Source organism: Dicentrarchus labrax, unplaced genomic scaffold (assembly GCF_905237075.1).
Source record: "Dicentrarchus labrax unplaced genomic scaffold, dlabrax2021, whole genome shotgun sequence".
In the NCBI taxonomy this organism is placed as follows: Eukaryota; Metazoa; Chordata; class Actinopteri; family Moronidae; genus Dicentrarchus; species Dicentrarchus labrax.
Genome location: NW_026136711.1, coordinates 17,110,668 through 17,134,954, shown reverse-complemented (window position 1 = coordinate 17,134,954; position 24,287 = coordinate 17,110,668). Strand labels below are relative to the sequence as shown.

General features: G+C 38.3%; 2 protein-coding genes across 3 annotated transcripts in view; one reads left to right on the top strand and one right to left on the bottom strand.

Annotated features, from left to right (window-relative positions):
* Positions 1-5,285, top strand: part of il10 (interleukin 10) — a 14,718-nt gene extending 9,433 nt beyond the window's left edge. Inside the window, exons 1-5 of one of the 2 annotated variants that reach the window (XM_051413924.1) lie at positions 3,056-3,367; positions 3,653-3,712; positions 3,888-4,052; positions 4,796-4,858; positions 4,970-5,285. In XM_051413924.1, the coding sequence (XP_051269884.1) occupies positions 3,056-3,367; positions 3,653-3,712; positions 3,888-4,052; positions 4,796-4,858; positions 4,970-5,080 (711 nt within the window). In that variant the 3' untranslated portion in view covers positions 5,081-5,285. Of the gene's footprint in view, positions 1-3,055; positions 3,368-3,652; positions 3,713-3,887; positions 4,053-4,795; positions 4,859-4,969 lie in introns of those variants that run through there. The other variant, XM_051413925.1, reaches the window with a different exon arrangement.
* Positions 5,286-9,090: 3,805 nt separating this feature from the next.
* The window catches only part of mapkapk2a (MAPK activated protein kinase 2a), a 29,572-nt gene continuing 14,375 nt past the window's right edge, over positions 9,091-24,287 (bottom strand). Inside the window, exons 2-10 of the mRNA XM_051413922.1 lie at positions 19,958-20,097; positions 13,537-13,601; positions 13,174-13,253; positions 12,884-13,010; positions 12,695-12,770; positions 12,479-12,603; positions 11,348-11,433; positions 11,142-11,222; positions 9,091-10,979 (exon numbers count right to left, since the gene is read on the bottom strand). Of these exons, the coding sequence (XP_051269882.1) occupies positions 10,830-10,979; positions 11,142-11,222; positions 11,348-11,433; positions 12,479-12,603; positions 12,695-12,770; positions 12,884-13,010; positions 13,174-13,253; positions 13,537-13,601; positions 19,958-20,097 (930 nt within the window). The 3' untranslated portion in view covers positions 9,091-10,829. The remainder of the gene's footprint in view (positions 10,980-11,141; positions 11,223-11,347; positions 11,434-12,478; positions 12,604-12,694; positions 12,771-12,883; positions 13,011-13,173; positions 13,254-13,536; positions 13,602-19,957; positions 20,098-24,287) is intronic.

Sequence of the window (24,287 nt, the reverse complement as noted above, 5' to 3'; positions counted from 1 at the left end):
TTAGTCGTGTGTGAGGGAGAAGCTGACTCATATCTAAAAATGAATGAAGAATAAAAATACTATGACATAATAGCACACTCAAAATTGCTCTCACACACACAAAAACAAAGCCACAACTGAAATCCATGTAGACCAAGCAGAAGAATCTATAATGAAAGAGCAACCACTCGAAATCATGAATTCACACAGCTAAATGCAGAGCTAGAAATGCATGCTAACACATACACAGTCAGTGCCAAACTCAGATGGGCTTCCCATAAACTGCTTACTGCTGACTCAACTCAGTTTTTTGCATATGAATTTTCATATGTATATATAAAATATGTACATATATTTAAATGTATATGATACATACAGCATGTTGCTTGAAAGACACAAGAAATCTATACATGGTACAACAATCTATAACTTACTATATCTATTACTTTAATTAAATTATTTAATTCTTACATTTTGAGCAGTTTACAGAATAACATCTACTTTAGGTTAATCCACTGGAATGCAAACCAGCATTTTTTAGCTGCTGTAATTTGTATATACAAGTGCAATGACCTATTTTTCTGCGTATTGATGCAGTTCATTTTGTCCAGTCTTACTTGGATTTCGCAATTCACAGAATTCTCTGGGAACTAATTGGACAACTTGTTCTTGTTTTTTTTTTTCTTCTCTCAATCCCAAACCGACACCATTTCTCTATCTTCAGTGTGTATGCTACTTTTGTAGTGGGCCACAGTTGTCGTAGCCTGTCTGTGTAGTTAGTACTTATTATTGTACTAGCTCAAAACGCTATTTTTGCTATCACTAAACTGTTATAACTTTTGAAATTGAGAGTTAACAAGTGACTCACATGCATGTTGACTAAAAACTTTGAATTTTAGGATATTTGTTAGTTTATGTAACACATGTATGTATTGAGTCAAACAAAAAAATAAAGTAAAATTACATCACAACACATAAAAGAAAGTGAAAATGTATATTACATTTCAGTGTTTCAGAGCCAATTTTGCGTTTTCAGAGCTGTTTGGATTCGAAAGGCTAACTGTCATGGCTGCCAACATTAAGCCCCGCCTGCTGCCATTCCCTGAGATACCTCCTTGCATCTGCAGTGGTGCGTTCCTTTTGTCTTGTAATCGCGCCTTGCAGCTCGAGAGCGAAGTCACATCCGTGTTTGAAAACGAATAACCGCTGGTTTTTGCGTTCTGTTTGGCACACAACACGACGAGCTTGGTTGCAATAGGCAGTTTGGACGTTTCCTAACGTTTATAGTGATTATCTGGTTTACGGTGCACCCACCGCGGATTTCACATGTTCATTACATATTACACAATCATATTTCACAGTTTGATATCTGAATACTCCGTTTTAATTAACGTTAACGTTACGCTACTGCTCTGCTTTCTGTTCAAGACTCGGCACTGTTGTCATAGCAACATGGAGCGTCTCTAGCCAATTTCAGCTGCACAAGCGACAAAATAACTAATTAGGCGGTATTTAACACATCATAAGACTGTAGCGACATGCCTATAGGTAACAGTATACAGTGCTATGTGTACGACTTCTTCATTTGGTTACAACAAAGACAAAAGTGCTTAAAATAGTAGAAAACCACAGTGTTTACTAGGTGTGATGCTCGGAGTAGCCATCTTGGTAACTGAACTCAGGGTCCTCTGAGTTCAGACGACTTAACGAGTCGTTTTATACGTCCTCGGGGAATTCTGTTTGCAACTTCCGGTTCGTAACTCAGGAAACCGACTCGGAGATCGAGTCGGGTGGACAAAACGAACGTGCTTTGTATTAAATAGTTGCAGCTCAATGCTACTGGGCAACACTGAAATGCAATACACCTCTTCACTTTGTTTTATGTGCTTGACATGGAAAATTGTCACAATGAAAAACTGTAGATATTGTATATTCATTGAGTTGTTTTCATTTGTAGGCATTTTAAATCTTCCATACTAAAGCTTTTTTAAGAACAAACTCAAGTATTGGCACACTGGTTTACCACATTTGTCTGTGTTGTCTTTGTTTTTATTTATTTAATGCTGTGTTATCTTCAGTATGACCCAAGCTTCATCCAGTAATTTAACTTTAACTTGAACTTTGACAGATTGTCTTAAAGTGTATTTGTACAGACTGTGAAGTCTTCATCATGCAGAGATAATCACTGGGAATGATTTTTCAAAATTCCACTGTTACCCAACAAAAAAGGGCTAAGACAGCATAAACCGAACACACAAATACATATAGAAAAGTGGACAAAACAGAAAAAGTACTGAAGGGAAAACACCCCTGCCATCATTGAGTCCCACATGACTTCTCTCTGAGGTTTCTCTTTTTTCATATTATATATATATATATATATATATATATATATATATATATATATATATATAGGCCATGTACATGCAAGTCTAAGCAAACCTCATCAAAGATTAACCATGACCATACCAGGACTCCAATCACCAGCAAAAAGCAAAGACAATTAGATGTCATCTGTCTTCAGTCTTGTCAGTCTTACGCATGTCTGAATCCATAGCGTCATCAAAATCAAACCACAGCTTAAGTCATTTCCATCTGAGTGGCACTATTTCCTCTGTTATTGTGAATGCATGGAACAATATAATGTGATTTACTGCTCTTAATTGCAATTTTAAAAACTAATTTATGCAGTATCTATTTTAAGTCTGTTTATCTGTGCTAGTTCAGTGGATAAAGACAATGTCACTGTACCTTAGATGGGACCGATATGTGCAGTCACATTACTACTAATACTATTACCTTAATAACACTGATAATAATAATATTAATATAAAATAATAAGTAAGTAAGTAGTGAAATGGAAAAAATACAGAATACATAATAAATGATTTTTGATGGTGAATATTCTTGAGATCTATCAATAGTACCAGCCTATCTCATGGGAGGTGTGGCTCATACCTAATTCATGATTTAGCAAAAAAAAAATTTCCCTGTATGTATGAAGTATGTTGGCTTTCCTGTTAGTCTCCGCCTTCATATCTGGCTATAAATTAAGACAACAGATGAGCCCAAATGTATGAATTTTTCTCTTCTGACCTGTTCAGCAAGACCCTACCAAGATTCCTCCAGTCAGAAGTCAGAAAAACTTCAGCAGCATCTTCACCCTGAGGGCCCACTCTTCTCTTCTCTGCCTCCAGAAGACTTCAGCAGCTTGTCCACCAGCATGACTCCTCGGTCTCTTCTCCTGTCCATCTTGGTCGTCTTATCTTTCTTCTGCACTGTCTGGTGCAGTCCCATGTGCAACAACCAGTGCTGTCGTTTTGTGGAGGGTTTCCCTGGCATGTTAAGGCAACTCAGAGCAGACTTCACAGAGATCCAAGATTTCTATGTGAGTAAAAGCACAGTATTATTATTATTATTATTATTAACATTATTATTATGGTTATTATGGTGATGGATATCTTTTGATAGCTATTATGGTGATGGTGAGGACTATTACTATTATTATTATTGCCTCGGCACATACCTTGAGAGTTAGTGCAGCATCACTTGGATAGATCCTCACCGTCCATGTGGCCATGTAGCTATGTCTATTCACTGTGTCCAGCTGTCAGTTGCACCTGCTGACAGTGCCTCGCAGCACACTGAGCACAAGGTTGTTTTCTTTTTGCAGGAAGCCAACGATGACTTGGATGCAGCGCTGCTAGACCAGACTGTCGAAGACACTTTAAAGGTAAGTTTGCCTACTAAATCTCCACGAAGTCCTTTCTGTATGGAAAAAAAGAAAAGCGCTACTTCTAAAAGTCAAATCGGAAGCACAGAGCATACATTTACTGAGAAGTCGAGCACGCCAGTAAAGAGTTAAATGACATCATATAACCAGGCTGGCGCTTTCCTCCCACTTTCAGACCCCGTTCGCTTGCCACGCCATTAACAGCATACTGGAGTTTTATCTAAGCACGGTTCTGCCGACAGCCATGGCCGGGGTGACGGAAGACACTAAGGACTTAAAGCCTCACATGGAGTCCATCCAGCAGATCTTCGACCAGCTCAAGAGTGATGTCACCAGATGTGTGAGTATCTGCTACACGTGTTACTCCAACAGCAGAATGAAGATGTAAATACGCACCGACTGCGCGCTGCAGTCAGCTCCATAAGAGCTCCGTAGCATCCAGTGCGCAATGTGTAGCTGCATATTTGTCCACATGCACTCGTTGACGAGATGATTTTATTGTCCTTGTGCAGCATCGCTGTGATATTGTTGAATAACTATTAAGGAAAATAAATTAAAATCGACCTCCGTATTGTGTATCATTCCCTCCTGGAGGATATACATTTGAAATGTTTCCCAATTGCTACACTGCACTAAAAGGTTATATTTGGACTCCAGGAACATTGGGGCGACTGGTCTTGCTTTTCATGAATACACGTGATTAGCTGTCACAGTGGTCTGCCACAAGCCAGACCATCTTCTCGTTTGGACTACATCCGGAAACTTTCAAAATATTCCCCGCACTTTTTGGCATGTGGCAAACGACTGAAAGGGTGTGTCCAGTGATGGCTCATAGGACAGGTCATCATTTTGCATTAGTCAGTGATTTCTAAACTGCAGCAGCATGCATAACTGTACATCATCAAATTCTTGCAAAAGGGGAAGAAGCACAAGTGAGGACATGCTGCTACTGACAAAGTTGCTCTAGCTCTGCCTAACTTGCTACAAGTGTGTGAGGAGGGGGGGCTGTTAATTAGGGGCAGGACAGTGTAAAGAAAGTTGGTAATGCCTTTGCTAACATAATCTTTTTATTGTTTCTTACAGAGACATTACTTCAAATGCAAGCATCATTTTGACATAAATACCCTAAACTCTACTTACACTCAGGTAAGTGCCTAGATGTCCTCTGTACTTCTGAAAATTTTTAAAACATGTATGTGTGCATGCTTGTATTTTGACAGATGATGTCAATAAACTGGGCCATGTGTTTATCCACAGATGGAGAGTAAAGGTCTATATAAGGCCATGGGCGAGCTGGGTCTGCTGTTCAACTACATTGAGACATATATGGCTTCTAAACAACACAGAAACCATGCAGCCTCTGTCTGAATGTGACCCTGGGAAGAAGATTGCATTGATGACTTCTATTTAACATTTGTCCTGAGGACAAGAATTCTGACCATATTGAGTCTTTAACTGTTTTTTTTTTTTAAACCGTGAAAGCCATATTTATTATTTTTTTAAATCATATATAATGTGTATTTTTGTATTTATTATTGTCTTGTTCTATATAAATAAATGTGTTGAAAAATAATGACTTGATTTTATTTCACAAGATGGTACAGCTGCTATTCATGTGCTGTTTATTAGGAATGGGTGAGCACTGAATACATAACATCCTGCAGAGATGCAGTCTATATGTGGGGAACCACTAGTGTAATCTCAACAGGCTGATGCACTAACCTCAAACGTGACCCATATACATCACTTACCAGCAGAGGCCCTGCTGTATCTTAACTTACCGTAACTGTAACTAGCCAGCCTCACCCTCATGGCATATTGCACACTTGCACAAGTACTCGCATACACGTGCATGCAAAAGCAATCTCACTTAGTCACACAGACACATATTATAAAACTGAACTAATACACAGGGTGAAATAGAGCAAGTCCTGTATTAAACAAGGATAAAATTGTCCTTTTTTATGTGCTAATACATCACCTTCTTCATAGTGACAGAGCCAGAGGGGGTAACTGCAGGTTTTTTTCAGGTTTTTATAATGTTTTTAACACAAAAGGCCCCAAAACATGCGCTGCATACTGTAATAACGTTTGAATGTACGTGCACGTATATGCCTGACAGTGAGTCTGACTGTTGGGTAAGGTTCCTGACTTGACTCAGGCCTCCAACCGAAACTACATGATCCGAATAGTATCATTCCAGCAATGACTATCTTATGCAAAAATATCATTCATAACATTTGTTTGCAGCATGACTATTTCATTTTGACCCGTGTCAATAGCAGTTTCCTTAAGGATGAATCATGTTAATCAGTGTCATGTTAACTCCTTTTAAAATTCTTAAATAAGTGTGATTCATTCTCCTTCAAACCAGTGTTTTAGTCTTGATTTGCCTGTCAGGTAACAAGTTGGTTAAGATCATGTCTGGCTGCTCTTATGTAATGACTGGATGCTTCTGTCAGAGAGCAATGGTTTTGAGGGGGAAAAAACGACACCGTCATTGACACCAATACATCATCCAAAATTTGCACAATTAGTTATGTCCTCCCCCGCACTGCAGGGATGAAAAATGTAAAAATGATGAAAAATGTAAAATCACCATTAAATGATTGTGATTAATGGCAAATTTGTTTTACTTTTATCTAAAATGTGGGTCAAATCTAACACAACTTTCACCTGGACAGTTAAGATATCCTAAATCCCCACAACAAGAAAGTCCTGGGTTCAGCCTGCCACTGCTTTTATTTAGGCACCTGGTATTAAACTGTTTGACTCAGCAAATCATCATTAGGGACTGTACAAAAATACTGGGGATTTATTATTTATTAATAAAAAAACGTCTATTTTCTTTGGAATCTGGCCCATGAAAAACAAAAAAACCTCAATACACACCCAAGACATACTATAAAAAAATATTTCAGAAAATCTCATAAGAGCGGCTGAACAGTTAGGCCAGAATGAATGGGGGAAAAATCCATAACGGAGTGACAAAAACGGGACACCCTCTTCTGCAAAAATGTAATATACACAGAGTCAGATTATGGTTCAACAGAACTAATCTGTCAGATATCAAAAGAGTTCCAAAAGGCCACACTTGAAGGTGGAGTGGAAAGACAGCCGTCAGGGAGAGAGAGGGATAACGCAGCACATTTTCATATGGTCTCTCCTACAAAGCATTCCTAGTGTTGCACTCAGTTGTTAACATGAGAAGAGTGTGAATGTCGTCCAGACAGAGTTCCAAGGCTATCTGAGCATCTGAGACGCTCCTAGTTGAGGCCACATGAAATTTAGAAAAGCTGAGATGTGAGAGATTAAAAACTGCCATTTGACAAGAAGGAAATAGAACGTCACAAAAGTTGTCGAAAACATCCGCTCTGATTCATTATTTTGAATCATAAAGACTGATGAATTTTATAAACTGATGAGTCAAGCACAAAATTAGATTGTTCCAAAGTAGAGATGCTACAGATATCTGAATATGCTGACATTGCTTTAGTGCAAAGTGACACGCTCTTTCTATTATGAACTCAGTCAAAGTGTATGATATCGAGGCATTCCATTATACACTTGAAATATTGTGTATTGCATCATCATATGTGTGTGTACATAAATATAGACATATGTCTTTATTTGCCACTGGAACTTTTCTTAGAAGATAACAAAGAATGTGTTCCTACAAAAGAAGCATGTTTTTAAAATAATCAGCAAAGAAACAAACAGGAAGCTAAAACAATCAAAGCAACCACATAAACCACAACATGCACCTGAGAGCTGTACTTGACAGTAAGAACAATCTAATTTCCAGCACATGTGAAAGAGTTGCAAATGTTGTTCTACATGTAGAACTGACAATGAAAGGTTTTCCATTTGATCATGTCTGAAAACCTTGCCAAGTTTCACTGAGATCCGGCTTTTTTGCTGAGGTAATGTGTGGAGTCTCACTATTGCTACCTTATCTGGGGCGGGTTGCCGGGGTCCGCTGTGTCATATGTGGGGCGATATGAGAAGCGCCTGTGTGAGAATCAGGATGGCAGGCCACTTCAAAGAACTCCGAGCTGTGTCATCGCCTCAGCTGAGAAGTCTCCATCCTTCACATTTCCCCTCACCTATAAAAGCGGTGCACACAACGACAGACATGCTGGCACGTTTATGCTGACATGTTTCAGTTTCCAACCAAGATTTCATCACTCGTTTTTATATTTGTGAATCAATGAATGCCTTCTCAGATTTTCTCTGACAACGGAAATCCTCTGATGGTGCTAAACTGTTGAGAAGATAACTTATCTATATTGTGATAACAATGTAACAAAAAAATTATGTCAGAAGCTTAATACAGTATGGACTACTAAGCTCTCTGAATTTACACCTGTTGGGTTCCCCACCACTCAGTCAATAAAAGGATGACAGGGCACTCCTTCCATTTCTGAGAGCATGTATGGTGGTACCTGAGGTTTGCTGTAGGTGGGTTAGGGGGTTGAACCTCTATTACTGTCAGGAGGGACTCCCCTTAAGCCCCACTTAAACCCTTTCTCATACCTTACCTGACAGACGAGACTGACGAGATGACTGTAGGTTTCGTCACACTCAAAGCTGGAAGCTGAGTGCCTACGGCCACCTCACACCTGAAGAAAAATAACCTTGTGCATTAGCGGGAAACTGCTCTAAACACCCCAGTGTTGGCAAATGTCCGTGTTGAGTCAATGCCACCAGTCTGTCACTGTTTTGCTACGCAAATGCGTATATTCCAGGAGTCACTCATGACCGCAAGTATGCTTGTCACAAGTTGAGACCGCGCACCCCGTGTCAAAGCTTCATATTCCAAGCCGACCCTGAGTCATACCTGAAGACTTGATTGAGAAGAAAAAATCTCTAAATGTAGAGGCAGAGGTCAACCATGGAGAAAATATTTAAATTTGAATCCCTTTGGGATTTAACCAAGATATTTATTTGATGAACAATTGGACCAACAACCTGACAGTAACACACATGTAACAAGTAGACAAGTTGGCTATCATAAGAAAGTGTCTGCGTTACTTGCTCATTTTTAAGAGTAGGTATTCTTTTTTTCGGCAACACAGATTTAAAAAAAGCCAAATAACTTATAACCTATAGATAATTTCAAAGATAGTTTCTACTTTATTTGGATAAAGAGAGGCAAAGCTTAACTTGAAGAGATATTAACTCTATTTACTGAAACTAAGTGATATTCATTATACACAAAGAATTAGAGTGTAATAATAGCTTTGTTTGGTCTTACTCTTCTATATGTCATGGGTCTTCTCCTGTATGTACGTTTTGTTGTGTGCGGACCGCAGGAAAAAGAAGCTGCTACCTTAGTGGCAGCTAATGAGGATGCAAGAAGATAAGAGACCAAGGGGTTTTGTTTTATGTGTTTTTTAATCCAAAGCTTAAGCAGACAAAAGTACGGCATGTAGCGCTGAACAGACTCAATGACAGGAAGAAAAGACATACACATCTGTGCTTCCACTACAAAAAAAGTGTTGAGGGGGACGAAAAGAAAAAAAGGAAAAAAAAACAGGAGGAACATTGTCACAAACATTCAATGAACATTTTTACAGTGAGAGATTTGTAGGTGCCATGTGATGGGTAATGTGGATGTGGTTTTACAAAGTGAAGTGGAACAAACTGACAAATTTAACACAATAATTTCCCATGATCCTAAGTGAGCTGGGAAGTGTCCTGTTGAGTTAACAGAACATTGAAGAGAACCCAACCATCACACCCAGTCTGAATGTGATGAAAGCTTGCTGGTGGTATGTCAGATTCCGCTCCGGGACGAGGAGCAGCTCTTAAGTACTTTCTACTTTCTATCAATCCTCCAGGAAGTGTGGAGGAGAGGAGTCGGAGAACACTGGCACTGCACCAGATTAGTCCCACTGAGCCTCCTGTCGTCTAAAACTGGTGTAACCGACAGTGACGCCAAGTGATCATTTGAGAAAGACATCCGGAGCTCGACCAGTCTGAACCATGTATTCCCCTAGAGGGTGCTACTGCTTACATAAACACACACAAACGCTCCCTATTTTTGCTCAACGTCTCTCCGCACACATTTGCAAACAGAAAACAACACTAACAAAAAGTTCCTAGCAGTACTTCAAGCAGACAAACACATCTGCATAGCATTAACCTGAAATATAATCTGGCAATGTTATAAATTCTGAAGCATAACATCGGTAAAAGCTTGAACCAAATGGTAGGTAGGGGTTAAAAGTCATTTGCTGCTTCAGCAACACTCAGTAAGGCCTATGCTAATATGTTCATAAAATCCATGAAAAACTACAGTATCAGTTGGCTCCTTCTCTCCTATGAGCTACATGCAGGAGAAAGGTCAAGCCAGTTTTCGGTTCTTAAACGTCCTTCTCTGCCCTAAAACTACGTACTTGAAAAACAAGTGTAGATTAAAAGGTAGGAGAGAGGGGCCAAGAGTGAGGTGCTCTGTCAGAATGGCACGTGGCCCTTGTGTGAGTGCATAGGCCTCTGTTCGACATTCACGAAGACAAACTGAACCTGACAGACACTCCCAGTTCAAGTCCCAGAAATGAGTGACTATTTCCAGCTAATCCCAACAGTCAGGGACAGAGTCCTTACATTCCACTTGTCAGTTCAAAATACATCTGCTTACTTTGCATGTACGTAAAAAGAAACCTTCCCTTGCTTTTATTTTTGGGATTTAGCCTTTTGATTTAACATTCACAGGTTTGGGGCTAGAGCTAGAACAGGGCAGTGGGGTGAAAGATAACTACTGCTAACTAATGCTAAGGCTTCATGTCCTATTCCAACATTCAAGCCCCTCTGAGTACACAACCTGATATCTGGGAAAGGAGAGGAGGGAGATCTCATTGATTCCCGCTCCTCTCCTTTTCTATAATTCATAATCTCTTCACTGGAATAAAAACAGATAAATCTTCTCTGCCAGAGCAGAGTGGTGGGTTTGTTAAAATGGTAGAGTAATAAAAACAAACACTCCTACAAAACATTAGAATTTGCCATGAAAAATAAAACACTGAGAAAATCCATGCAATGCGACTCACGTGTCGACAAATTATTGCTTCCTTTTTACAACCTGTGTTTGTATGTGCATGCATACGTGCATCTTTCAGTGGGCGGCAGACTGCGGATCCGTCAAGGTTTTATTGGCTTTCTTCCTCCGTTTTGTTAGCAATGGATTGGTCGAGTCCTCAATAGTCTTGATCTTGATTTGCTCGTAGTCAACCCTCATTGTTGCCAAGGCACTGGTCATTTCCTCCTGAAAAATGACAAGAACAAGCTCATTAGGCCACTTGCTTTACCCAACCAGAGTCTGCGGTTTTTGTATAACCTTAACATTACACTGTTCGCTAAGCTAGCAAAGCAGGACTGTCTTTTCAAATATTTTCTTGCAAGCAAAACTGAAAACCAGATGTCTGACCTTGACATCCTCCCATGCGTCCTTCTCCTCCTTTAGCACCCGGCTGGTGTGAAGTGGGGTCTGGGGAACCTCCATCGATTGCTTTGGAAGACACACAGAAACATACAAATCTTACTCCACTGGAGGGACTGTCGGTTGAAACAACTGTGTCGAAAGGATGGTGATAAAGGGAGCTAGAAAAATACATCATAAGAGTGTGTACTTACATTGATCCATGGATGATTCATGAACTCAATGATAGTCATCCTTTGCGTTGGCTCAGTCTTAAGGAGAGTCCTAATCAGTTGTTTAGCTGCAAACACAATTACTGACGTCAATAAAAAGAAGAAAAAAAATCGATTCGATCGAATTTATTAGCCTTGTTAGTGCAACACTTACATTTAAAACCACAGACCCAGAAAAAAGTTAGAGGCCATTGGCCCTGCATAAGGGTGCCAAACTAGACTATTGGACAATTTGTTTGGACTCCACTGTGTTCTGGTGGAGGCAGCCAGATGAAGCAATCAAAAACTGAATGAAGAAATCCTAATGTGAAGGAAATAACACACATTGACAGTAAGGACTGCACTAGGTCTTGAGGAGTGTGTTATGGGAAGTACAACCCATCACCATGTTAGCTTCTCTTTTCTTTCTAAAACATTCATATTACTCAGGAAATAAGAGATAGATCGCTTTCACTTGTAGTGAATGTGACTGCTGGTCGCAAATAGGAGGTGAAACACCTGCATCAGTTTCAATTTCTTGATCAGAAAGTTAAGACCAAAAGGCCTGTTGTCACATTGACATGAGATGTTCTATAAATAGTGCCTGCAGGATCGTGGGAAACAATAATATTGTCATGAAATGTTATTTCAAAATTTTTATGCAAGACCAAAATACAGCAGATGCCACTGTTTGTCAGTCCAATAACTGACTCATGAATTTTCATGTTACTTTTAAGGAGTGGTAAATATCTTTAGAACATAAAATATTATAACAAAATAATCCTTTACATTATTTGGTTTTTGACCAGATTTAGGAAGAAGTCTCAACCGCTCACCACATTTAAACTCAATACATCCAGTATGGATACAGATAGGTGACAATTTAAAAGAAATACCAACACAAACATCCTAGTCTCTGGGACCCTCTCCATCCTCACATAGGTGTTCAAATGATTCACATACTTTTCCTCAAACCATTTAATGAGCACTCAAGTTCTGCGTGAAAGCATCTGAATTTGTCATGTTTCTCCACTAATTTAAACAGGTCTTTCCTTTAACTTGTCACCCATCGGAGTATATAAATCTCAATAAATTAGTATCACACAGTTGGCCAAGTTTACACTATTGTCTGACCTTCCTCCGATACATCCGACCATTCAGGGTTGGGAAACTCATATTGGCCCATCCTGATCCTTCTCTTCATCCCAGGAGAGATGGCTAGACCATGGTTAGAATAAAAAGGAGGGTACCCACACAACCTGTTGAATGTTTAAAACAGTAACATTAGTTATAGCACACAATAAATAATCTTATGTGAAAATGAACAAAAACGTTTTAAACGTAACTTACAGGATATACATAATAACACCCAATGACCACATGTCACATGACTTGTCATATTTCTCTGGGCCCAGAACCTCTGGAGCTGCAGACAGAAAGAAAGTAATTAAAAGGGAAATGTATAATTATTAACTGGTTATCAATAAACAACAAGTGCAGAAAACTTGAGAGAGAGAGAGCACAGAAAGAGGTCCTTACCAACATAGTAGGGTGTATAGCAGGGAGTAGCTAAAGAGTTGTGTGACGTGGTCTCCTTGGCAAAGCCAAAGTCTGTGAGTTTGAGCAGAGCATTGGGCCTCTTCGAGGAATACAGTAAATTCTCTGGCTGCAGGGAGGATTTTGATAAGCCAGCCAGAAAGAAAGACGAGTAGAACATGAGTTACTGATAAGACAGTCACCCTTTGGAAAACCCCCTGGGAGAATGTATTAATTTCTCAAGGAGTAAAAATAAATCTTATTAACCCAGTGTGATTATAGTTATGACAAACCTTGACGTCTCTGTGTGCGATGTTGATTGCATGCAGGAACTGGATGGCCTCTCCTATGCTCTTCATGATGTCAGACGCCTCTAAAGTAAGAACACAAAAAGCTCTTTTAACAGAGATTTCAAGCAAATTGAGTTTTGCATTAACAAGGAGACATACTGGCCACATATCTCAGTAGCAGGAAATGTCAAAATCACCAAGAAGTGTTAAATGATGATGTGGTCCTTAAAAGTGATATTTATATTTAGAAGGTGTCAGTATGTACCACTTATATATATATTTGTGTTGTTGAATGCCATGTAATCATCTAATAAAATCAAATAAAGCAGTATTGTGATGCTGTGATTGTCCACATAAGCCTATTACCTCTCTCTGTGAAGGCCTGGTCTCCTCTGTCCTGGATTCGACTAAAAAGCTCACCACCATCCATGCTGCAAAAGAATAATGGTGAAAAAAGTAAAAATCTGGCTTGTGTGTGTAGATACACGTTTGGTGTACTGATTACTGACCTCAAATTCTTGTGTCTTTCCGATAAGATATCGAACATTCAATGCACACAAAACCTAAAACTTTATAAGGCCACAATAGACCAACTGTGGATCTATAATAGCCAATAATAATTATATAATTATATTACAAATTTTATTACAAATCATAAACTTGATGTTGTGTTTTTAACTAAAACATAGCTGGATGAAAACGACAGGGCAGCAGCTCTTATTGAGTCAGCACCCCCTAACTTTAACTCTCTGGGTGTAGTTAGAACAGAAAGAAGAAGAGAAATAGCACCTGCTATATTCAAAGATGTGTTTTGGTGCAAACAATTATCACTTGGTACATACAACTCCTTTGAACTTCTCTCTCTTTCACCAAACAGAAGGACTAAAACTATTATAAACTATCCATAGGCCACCAAAATCCTTGAAAACTTTAGACTCTCTCAGCATGTAAGGGTGCTCCGATTGATCAGTCACAGATCACACTTGGCCGATATTAGGTCTAATTAGTTTGATCAGCAATCTCTATAAATGCTGATGAGAAGGGCTGATCGGCTGACACATTTATTTTATTCCACAGGAAACTTATTCCGGTATATTAACGGTCAGGGACTCATTTTAGCATTTCAGAAGAGAAATGGAGAGAGACGTTATCGGATGGATGTGTCACAAGCACAGAGCAGGCAAAGCAACAATTTCGATAGGCAATGACATTAACAAGCCTACATTTCCTGCTGTGAAAAAGGAATAGTGGGTGAAAACATTCAAAATGTGAGTTGTTTTTTGAGCGACTTTATAAAATATACTGCTGACCAAGGTGAGGTGTAGGTGTGTGTGTGTGTGTGTGTGTGTGTGTGTGTGTGTGTGTGTGTGTGTGTGTGTGTACACTATAAACATGAGGCTTTAAATAGACCCAGTGATCGGCCAATACTGCTTATAGTGATCTCAAAAACCCTGATTGGAGCAGCCTTATATATTAGACCTGGTTATTTCCAAAGGCCTGTGCTCAATTCAACCAAGTCATGTAATGACTTCAAACTATGACTGCTTCCTCACTTGAGTGAAATCATTTTGATGTCTTAAACCTTACAACTCTTGAAGAAACTGTCTCTCATTTCAAACCCTCCACATGCTGCCTTGATTTTCTGCCATCAGAATAAAAAAAAAAAAAGTTTAGTTGCCTGGCTACAGATGTGCTACAGATACTCAACAGTTCACTGCTTTCAGCGGTCTTCCCCAAAGCCTTGGAAACTGCAATAATCAAACCACTTTTAAAAAAAAAAAAAAAACTCCCAGCCCATATCAAACCTTCAATGCATTAGTAAACATTAACATAACTCAATAACTTTCTGGCAGGAAACAACTATCTTCACATCTTCCAGTCTAGACTCAAGCCCCATCACGGTACGACGATACAGCGCTCAAGATTTGAATAACATTAATCTCAGCATAGACTCTGTCCTTGTGCTATTGGACCTTGCTGCTGGATTTGACACAATTGATCACAACATACTAATAGACAAGACTGGCGCACTGGTCTGGTCACTCTAACATAGTTGTAAAATGGTTCAAGTCCTACATCCAAGACAGAGATGTCTTGTACACCCAACTGGTAGCTGCATATCAGAGCTTTCCCCAGCAACTTGAGTTACGCAAGGGATTCTTGGTCCACTGTAATTCTATCTTTACATCTTTCCATTAGCCAAAATTACCCAAACGTGTCATCACACACACACACACACACACACACACACACACACACACACACACACACACACACACACACACACACACACACACACACACACACACACACACACACACACACACACACACACACACACACTCACACACTCACACTCTCTTAAATGAGGACAAAACTGAAGCTATTGCCTTCGGGTGCTAATCTTAACAGTCTGTCATTGAAGAGTAAAAAAATTAAAAAAGCGAGAAACCTGTTATCATAGATGCAGACCTACATTTCAGTAGTCACATTAAATCAATAACAAAATCATCCTTCTACCACCAAAAATATCGCAAGGATCAGACTTGATGACGATGTGATCTAGAGAAACTAGTACTTGCATTTATCTCCAGCAGGCTGGACTACTGCAAAGGCCTCTTCACAGCTCTAAGACAGCAATCAACAGCTGCAGCTGATCCAGAATGCTGCTGCCAGGGTTGTGACAAGGACCAAAAAAGTGCAGCATATAACTCAAATTCTGTGATCAATTTCTCACAGAATTAACTTCAAACTTCTACTGCTTGTCCATAAGTGGTTGAATGGTTTTGGTCCAAGATACCTATTTGATCTCCTGAACCAGTATAAATCTTGCAAAATTATCAAAGAAAGGCTTTGGGTATAAAAATAAAAAAAAACTACATGGCATGATGTAACATGTAGCCTAATTGCCTCAGTTACATGAAACAGCTTGCCCCTGTCTGACTGGTTTGCTGGTAAAAGTGTTCTGTAGTCTGTTGGTTGACCAACACAGGTGACAGCTGTGTGATACTAACAAAATTACTGGTTCACACCTTTGGCACACTGCTGACAGGTTAAGTCAGCAGTGTGCTCGCTATTTAAAACACAGATTTTTACTTGTGATTTAGTATTAATGATACTATGATACATACAAAGTATGCTGGTAAAGTCTAGTACACACCTTTGGTCTAAGTGTGACCAGTATCGTCATTACAATCAAGTCGTTACACAGGAGTTTCATAGTTCATTTCACGGTTTCAGCAGAGACAAAGACTCATTACGTCTTTTGTATTTTGAATAAGACATCTGTATTTTGATGAAAAACAAAATCATGACACTTACAACAAGGCAGAAAATTAGATGTGTGGTGACACTTTCGGGACTTGTTACTATATGTTGAATGTGTTGGGGGGTGGGGGAGACATGTCTGCACCAGTTAACCTCAATGTGTTTGGAAATGAGCTAACATGGAAGGCACAAGTCTGAAAATGTTTAAGAGCTGTACATATAGCCAAAACCTGATTTCTTCCAAAGTACTTTGAGCTCAGTTACTCTGTGGAAAACAGACCTATGATTTTGACTCACAATTTGTATTTTAATTGCATTTTTGCCAAAACTACCTATGCAAGTTTCATGCTAGTTATTTTTTAACTTACACATGTAAGTTATGCATTATGTTATGTTTAAATTGTAAACATGCAAACAGTATAAGCACACGCGTATTAATATAACAGAGTAGACAACATGGTTCATTTCGATAATTCTAGGATTAATACAATATTCTTTTATAGACAAAAAATTATTTAAAAATAATAATAATAATAAACAGGTATTTACAGAGGGAGCACAGAAACATCCAAGACAAAGAGTTACAGAAATGTTGCATAAAGTCAAATACAAAGCTAATGGTTAAACCTGAGTTCAATGGAGTATGAGAAAATTCATACTCCATGCACTTGATAGGTTTCATTTAATCTCTTTGCTCAGTATGACTGTGAGTTTCAGGTCCAATTGTCAATTTTGTGTGTGTGGCTAAATGTGCATGACAGCGCAGACCGATTCTTCAAGCTGTTAACGGGAGAGAAGGACTTGCAGGGCGGCCCTGCAAAACCACTGCACACTTTGCACACCTCTCAAAATTAATCATTCATACTTTGTATTCTGAGAAACGGACAGTATCTCGAGCAATTGTGTCTTGATATTAAAAAAATTGCAATGTGAGAAACCACCAGCAGAGAGGCAATCCCTCAGTTCTGAAAACGTTTTTCACACTGCTCTGCCAATTTTTTCTTATGTGGTCAAAGGTAGAGATGAACTTCAGATCTCTGCACCACTCTCACCGTCTGTGTTTCTGAAAATGTCAAGAGGTGAAGTTTGAATTCTCAGCAGACTAGATACTTGATGAATTTGATGGAAATGGGAGTACCAGCAATGAACATCTCACACCATCACAGCAGACACACTGACACCCTTACACATTTTTAATCTACTTGTTTTCGCATCTCATATACAGTGTGGAGACGCCTCAACAGTAGGAAGTATGACATGCATTCATCAGAGATATAACCATGAGATATAAAACCTGAAAACACCTCAGGTCTTTTCATTTTAAAACCAACTGTCCAGAAATCGTTTGATTAATCAATATGGTAACATTTAATTTGAACTTAATTAAATTGATATTTTATACACTGAATAATTTACATTTTCTCAAATGAATGTAATTTTCAGCACATTGTCTGCATTTGGTAGCTTCAGTGTCTTACAGAGAATATTATAACTGCCTTTCTCATGTAATGTTAAACTAAAGTTAGCATTAGTCAGATTTGCGGCATCTGGAATTAAAAGGAATTTCACCACAAAGTGAAACCAAAGTGTGATGACTCTAATCCTAAGCAAAGCCTGTTCACATTTATTTTTTCCCCATTTTAACTTTGTTTGGGGGTTAAGTAATTGACACTCATTGCAGAGACCTGGGTTGCATGACACAAGGACCGCAGAGCATAATGAAGTGGGTAATCCTAACAATTACAATATAATGTAATACAAATTAACAGCATAACATAATACAGCCTCCAAAGTAAGAGTAAGAGTTGAGTCACCACCACTGACCTCTGTGGTAGTCATAACCAAAACTGAATATGATTAACTTTTTGGTCATGTCATCTGACCATGAAAAAGACATTTTTAACCTGTGATCCAGATATGCTCCTGCATTCAAAGCTAAGCAAGTACAAATCAATTCATCAAGTAGTGTATTTGCAGGAGATTGTTCAGAAGGCAGTTGAGCACATGCCCTCATATCTTCACTGAATTTCCTAAATTACCAAGGTGACTTGACATAATGACATGGTGACCTTTTACACAACATGGGAGAATACTTAAACAGCAGAATATAGGTCATCAGGCTGAATGAATTTCTGCAGTGTCAGATGGAAAGCAGAGTGAATAATTAAATCTCCAATTTGCTAATTCCCTTAGTGTGATATTCTAGGAAACATGTTAGTTTCAAGAGAACTACTTTTTTAATGCTGAGCTCGTTTTCACAAGGAAATTACTCATCAACTGCAGCCTTTTCAAGTCCACTAACTGCAGTGGTAACCACAGACCTAATTGTGCACGTGTGATGGGGGTTTGGTGGTTAACGTGGAAATACAACGGGGAGGAACAAAAGAGGCTAAGATCATTTAGGAGAAATGGGTCATTTTCTACTCAAGGTCATATACAAGAGAATTACAATAATTAAGCAGGCTGAACTGTGCTTAGAACTTCACTTTTTTTCAGGGTATTCAAAGCTTTCTCATACCTGCCCTCCCAAGTCTGTGAACTGCAGACTGCAGTAATTCATGAAAGTTCAACCAATACCTAGAATATCTGATTAAATGTAGAGTTGCAATGTTCTTGTTGTTGTTTTCAATTATCAAAATAATGTCAGTAGTTCTGGCAAGTCAATTTGCTTTTTGTAACAAAAAACGGTCATCACTGCGGTGGAATATCACATGTATGTTAGTATGTTAAGGATTTTTACTTGGTCACCCGTTTGGCACAGATTTTGCCAAGAACTATGTTTAGGGTATTCTGTAGATCCCTTTAGATATTGAAAATATAGCAATTGAAATGTTATTAAAAGAAGTTTGTCTATTTTAAGTTCATCAGATTTCCTGATAGTTTCTGCAGATATTCAATATTAAATTAAAAACTCCCAATCCGGTTATACAGTTGCACAATGCCCACTTCAAATACCTTAAAGTTATTAAAATGAATCCAATGTATATGTTAGACAAATGAATAGCTCTGCATTGCAAATCCCCCGGATCCCAATCTTAGAGATCGGATCAGGAAATCCCTAATTTAATTGGACAACTAGGCATCTTTCACATGCAAATAAAAAAAAAAACACTGAATGGGTTGTGGGGATATCAGATCCGATTTCCGCTTCAACTGTGGAAAAAAAATGTCAAAGCCTGCGTCGTGACCAATTTCTCACTACTCTTTAGGTACTGGACTTCGAGATTCACATAGGGTATCCTTCTCTCAGATGGAGGCAGCATTACATACTGTGACCAACCAAGGCATATCTGCTTTCACAGTCAGTGACTTGAAAACAAACAACATAGCAGTAATGTTTTTGACAGGAAGATAATAAGCTACATTCATTTATGATCATTTCATTTACCACCACACATAGAGAAGTAAGAGTGTGTGTGAGAGTGTGTGTGTGTGTGTGTGTGTGTGTGTGTGTGTGTGTGTGTGTGTGTGTGTGTGTGTGTGTGTGTGTGTGTGTGTGTGTGTGTGTATATACACTCACCACTCCATGACAATAAGCAGACATTTCCTGCTCTGATAGAGGTTCTCATAGACATCAATGATGCGCACAATATTAGCACAAGGGGACGCCCTCCAGTGGAGCTCCACCTCTCTACGGGCCTTGGCACAATCATGCAGCATCTGGACAGAAGGACAGAGACAAGGGGGGGTGAGGTTAATGATATAATTACAAAACATACCATCAGTTACCATTACTGTTTCAAGAGTTCATTTCCTACACACAACTCATGGGCAATGTGAAGAACTGGACCCTAGGTAATAATCTGTCTGGGGTGGGATCAATCAGGTGTGACCTAAAATGATGTATTGTACTAGGTTACATAAAACAAATTAAAGACCAACTTGATTGTACTATTAATTCACATCAACAGTAAACATAAAATACAGAAGTGCAGTACTGCCATCAGGTGGCAGAATGTTAAAAAATAAGCCATAGAGTTTTTCCAATCTGGTTTTGTGAGAATGTAGCACCCTCTTTGTGTTTCACTATGTCAATGCACCATTCAATAAAACCACCTGCAATTTCAATGACTTTGTGTCATTTCTTATCTATTCATTGCTGCTTCATCATTATATCCCTGACAGCAAAAGGTTAATCTTACTTGCCACCCTACACCAGAAAGTCAAGCTGGAGGGTCAGGTGCATAGAACTTATTCTAAAACCCTATTATTCAGCATGCTGCTCAAGGACACTCAGGAACTCTGGCCATATGGTACCTGGCATGACTCAGGCCTTATGGCCAAGTCAAATTAAATTCAGGATTACGCTGCACGCAATGCTGAATTTAAACAAGCAATTCTGTGTGTGTATATTGTTTTTCCACTGGAACCCAATATTATTAGGTTTATTGACATGGTGGATAGCAAGCAAATAACAAAAGGCTTGTCATATGAGGACATTCATTGTTCTGTTAAATATGATTTTCAGGGTACTCACAATTTAATTTCTTTGTTCTAAGTAAGAGGTATGATAATTGAATATAATTCAATAATAATTGAATACATTTTATTTTATTTAAATGTCTTGCCATAATCACTATTTGTTGTAACTTGTGTTGTGTTCGTGTGGTAAAGCACTCTGAGATACCTAAAAAGATAAACTAACAAGTAGTGTTGCTTTCGTCAACGAACATTATGACTAAATATTGTCGTCAACGAACCTTTATCAAGTGACGGAAACGAGACGAGATGCGACGTAAATGGTGGTCATGTGACGAAAACTATAATCAAATATATAATGCAATATTGTTGATGAATAAAAACGGGACTAAATGTGGTTTGCAAAATAAAAACTCTGCTAAAATATCTCTTCATTTTCGTTGACCAAAACAAGACGAGACGAAACATTTTTCGTCTCGCTATTATTATTTTGCAATATTTCTGGTTCCTGAGTCTCGGGGCTGCATCAGCGCACTGCGCAGACGCAGGCGACGTCTCTTCTTCAATCCCCACTCGCGGCATTATTTAGAAGATGCAGCTGCGGTGGGTTAACGTTAGTCACAGACACACATTTTATTTGCACTTTATTATGTTATTGTAGCTCGAGCATTCAAGCACCTTGTTTCTCTTTAAGTTAAACTTGAATATAATGTCAATTTTTTCTGGCATTGTCATTTGAAGCCATTTTATTTATTCATTTTATTTAAATTTATGTGTGTGTACTTCTTACATGTTTGGTAGGTAAAATAAATATGTTGTAAATTCAAATCAGAGCGTCTTCCGTGTCTGGAATTGAATGTATTCTTGAGTCTATAAGGTTACAATAATATAATAAGATAACCTTGTTTGACTTGTGAAATGGGTTGGTTGGTTTTGTCTATACTTTGTTCTATATTAATTTTTGCATTACTAAAAAGAGACTAAAATACAATTTTCATTGACAAACTAGACTAAAATGTCATCAGTTTTCGTCGACTAAAACTAGACAAAAATAGTCATGGATAATTCTGAATAAAATAAGACTAAAATGCTCAGACTTTTAGTCGAGTGAAACTTGACTAGACTAAAAAGAGTATAAACGTGATTAAAACTAATAAAAACTAAAATGACAGTTTGACACAAAGACTAGACTAAAACTAAAATTAAAATTAAAACAGGCCGCCAAAAACAACACTACTAACAAGCTTTTTCCCCCTTTTATTTAAAAGAGACTAAACAGACTAAACAGAATACGCAAATGCCGTGTCATATACTGCCCATAAATAAAGAAATCCTATGCACAATATACCCAATGATGCTCCTGTGTAAATACTCGTATTAGTTATGAAGTGCCAGTTGTTTTTTTAAATTACTGTTTCATAAGCAGAAGAACTTACTCTGACTGACCTTACTACTTATGACCTTTCCAGTTGTAAATAACACAGCTAATGCTATGGAGATTGTCACAGGACCATAGCTGACTCCTTTATAGTAGTAAAAAGAGTTGGTTGATCAAATATAAGCCTGAACTTCTGAGCTATGAGCTCAAAGAGTAAACATAAGATAATCATCTTTAAGTTCACCAAACAGGAGTCAGTATTGATTAAACAGTTGCACCTTTTTGTGTACGTTTTTTAAACTAAGAAACCAAAATGCTAATTATATGTATATAAATTTTGCATGCAATTTTCAATTATCTTTTTTTACCATTTATTTTACGCTATCTACGTGGCAAGCAGAAAGCAAGGCCCACACACTTTCCTTTCCTAAACAAGAGTATAAAAAGACAAATTTAATAATTTTGATGAAGAAACTGACTAGATTTTTACAACTTATTAGTAGTATGGCTGCTAAAAGTATAGGTGGTGAAGCATAGACAATTTAATGAATAAGCACTAGTATTTGTTTACAGATTTAATTATATGATATACAATACCACAAGTAAAACCCTTAAATCCTTGTCCTTATCCTTGTCAGTCAATGAAAGAATTCAGCCTTGTAGCTTTGACAATGAGCCATCATCTGTCCATCTTGTGGTGTATTACATTCCAACCCTGCCCACGTTCACAACACAAAAAGGGCTTCGTTACAGTGTGCAATCGGTTCTTGGAGAGCCGGAGTATCCAATTTGCTGTCTAGCCTACCACACAAGACTATGTTTACAAACACATTTGAAACCAGGTTACTTATAAAAACAGGTTACACATAAAATCTGACACTGTAGTAACCTGGTTACAGTAAAGCTGCAGGTCAGTAAATGTCTGACCTCATTATAAGAAGTTATTTCATGCATTACTTATTTATTAAAACTGTATTAGTGCTTTCTGATTTTGTTTGTTCTGTGTGTGCCAGAGCACTAATGGCTCAGTAAGAGGATAGGCAATGCTGTGTCTGAATGTTAGTAGTCAAATGTCCAGTGGTGGAACATGACTTATTTAGACCTCTAGCGGCTTCTTCGTGTCATTTTAGTTGGACTTTGGATGCAGTTAGAATACACGGATGTATTGCTGATGATAAAATCTCTTCTTTCACCCTGCTGCTCTGATGTCATAGCAATACTTTCTTTGTCTCTCACGAGCATACATAGAGAAATCCAATTAGAAGCAACTACAAATACATGGGAGGGAAATAATCTTTCTTCGGGGGTAATCTAACTGGATATATTGGGTTTCTCTACTCCCCTACCCTGATTACAGCCTCACAACATGACATTTAAGAAATGAGGTGCCTGCAGAAAGCAGACTGTAACCTGGTTGTACATGTAAATGCATTGGCTATTTTGGCATGACTCTTCCACCCAGCTCTAGTCATTGTCAGATTATGTTCTTTTACTTAATCAACTGAAAGCACTCCACCCAGTTCAACCAGGACACCCTTCCCCTTGAAAAGGCCTGAACACAAACCCACCTTAGGAAAGCAGGAAGTTAAACCATGCTATAAAAGCGTCAAACTCTCTGCTCTCAGTTGTGTCCACGGACCTGTTTTAGTATAAAAACAAGCCAGACTCCTCCTACATTTGATCGAATTAAACTGAAATATGAATTTGTAATTAACCCTTTCAAATGACAGTCAAATTGCAATGTGTACCTTTAATTTAGAATTGGCTTAATATGAGATTTAATCAATTTTATTTTTCATCTATGGCTGACATCTATTTTTTTTTCCTGAAGACAGGTTTTTTTGTTTTCCTCCTTACACTTGCAAGACGGGACATGAGAGTACTTGTAAGAACAAGCTAAAAGATTAAAGGGCAAGGTTTTTGAAAATACTTTTAAGACAAAATTCTTGTACCTCACTGGAAAGTGAACAAGGCTGGAGTTTGTTTGCTATGAGAAATTTGGTGATTGTTTGCACACATAAAACGATTATGTGAATGCAAATTATTGTGAATA